Consider the following 1,508-nt stretch of genomic DNA (forward strand, 5'->3'; position numbering starts at 1 on the left):
GAGGGGGTGGCAGCGGGGACCGCCCCGTCCAGAGCCGCTGGCCGCGTGCCCACCGCCCTGGAGGCCGAGGCCACAGGGCCGGAGAGGCCGCTGCCTCTGCCCCCGGGATTCCCAGCTCAGCCAGGAGGGGCCCCGGCCCTGCTTCCTTAAGGCCCAGCCCCTGGACAGGCTCCCGCTTAGCGCAGCTCGCCAGGGGACCCCGGACTGCCCGGGCTGTGCACGGAGCCTCCTGGGCCCAGAGGAGGGGGCGCCGGCAGCCGCAGGCTCTGCAGAGTGCCCAGGCTCCCGGAGCTTCAAGTCCCCCCAGGGAGCCTGGACCTGCCCTGTGACCCCAGAGGGCCCTGGGGGGTGGCAGGGCATGATGGAGACAGAGGTCAGGGGGGTGCTGGCGCCAGCAGCCAGGACAAAGGAGCATGGCGTGCTGGCCATACTGGCCAGTGGGCAGGGTGACCTTGCAGGGAGTGATGGGCATCACAGGAGGGAGCTGGACCTGCTGCTGGGCAGCCCCAGGGATCCGCCCCGCTCTCAGGGGCCCCTGCACTCCGGCTGCCACCCCAGCCCGGCCGTAAGAGGGCCCGGGCGTCCCCCACAACAGCCCTGCTCCTGGCAGGGGCCGGTCAGGCCGCCCCACAGGGGGTGGCCAGCCTTGTCCCGCAGCCATGGAGGGGACGGTGCATCCTTGGGGCCTGCGCTGGCATGCGAGGGCCACCTGGAAGGGCACTGCGAGTGGCCAGGGCTCAGCAGTGGGCAGACAGCCCCCCAGCAGCCCGCCCACCCAACCCCCGCACCCTCCTGAGGGGCGCCGGCGCTGGGCTCCTCCCCAGAGGCCCTGTGGCCAGTGGCCAAGCTCCACGTGCCGCCACGGCGCCCTCGGGGCCCACCCCCGTGCAGGCTGCCCTCCTGGAGCTCGGCCGCTTACTTAAGGCCAGGCAGGGACCCTGGTCTTTGCCGACCACCCGACTGCCCCGCGGGCTGGGCGGGGCGGCCGCTCCAGTTTGGGAAGATGGCCGCCGCGGCGCTGTCCCTTCAGCACCGGCCACCGCGGCCCGAGCCCGCCAGCCGCGCGCCCAGGCCCCTCCTCCGCGCACCAAGCCGCCGCCACAGCCGGGCGCTGGCGCCCTCCCACCCGGCTGGCGGTGACCGGCGGTGACCGGGCCCTCAGGCGCGTCCCCGCGGGGGCTCCCGGGAGGTGGGCGGCGGCCACAGCAGCTCCGAGCGGCCCCTCGAGCGTGTCCAGGGTGTCCAGGTGCTCGCTCATGGGACCCCCCTCCGGGAGCCTCGGGCCTTCGGAAACGGGGGTCTCCAGGGGCGTCTCCGCCAGCCCAGGGCCCTGGGCTTAGTTTGGGGAGACGGCTCTCCCGCCCAGGCTCTTGCTGGGTGGCGCCTGCCATGGGGCGCGCGCTCGCCGCCTGTGCCCTGAGGGGGCTGTCTGTTCAGCCCCAGGGAATCCAGTGGGGTGAAGGTGTCAGCCGAGGCTTCTTTAAACACCTTGGGCTGGAGTTGAGGGA

General features: G+C 74.1%; 1 protein-coding gene across 1 annotated transcript in view; it reads right to left on the bottom strand.

Annotated features, from left to right (window-relative positions):
- The window catches only part of KCNQ2 (potassium channel, voltage gated KQT-like subfamily Q, member 2), a 29,425-nt gene extending 28,167 nt beyond the window's left edge, over positions 1-1,258 (bottom strand). The window contains exons 1-2 of the mRNA XM_012728164.1: positions 1,089-1,258; positions 920-1,024 (exon numbers count right to left, since the gene is read on the bottom strand). Of these exons, the coding sequence (XP_012583618.1) occupies positions 920-1,024; positions 1,089-1,258 (275 nt within the window). The remainder of the gene's footprint in view (positions 1-919; positions 1,025-1,088) is intronic.
- Positions 1,259-1,508: the final 250 nt, after the last annotated feature.

This window comes from Condylura cristata, unplaced genomic scaffold, assembly GCF_000260355.1.
Source record: "Condylura cristata isolate star-nosed mole 26May11 unplaced genomic scaffold, ConCri1.0 scaffold00022, whole genome shotgun sequence".
NCBI classification, from domain to species: Eukaryota; Metazoa; Chordata; class Mammalia; order Eulipotyphla; family Talpidae; genus Condylura; species Condylura cristata.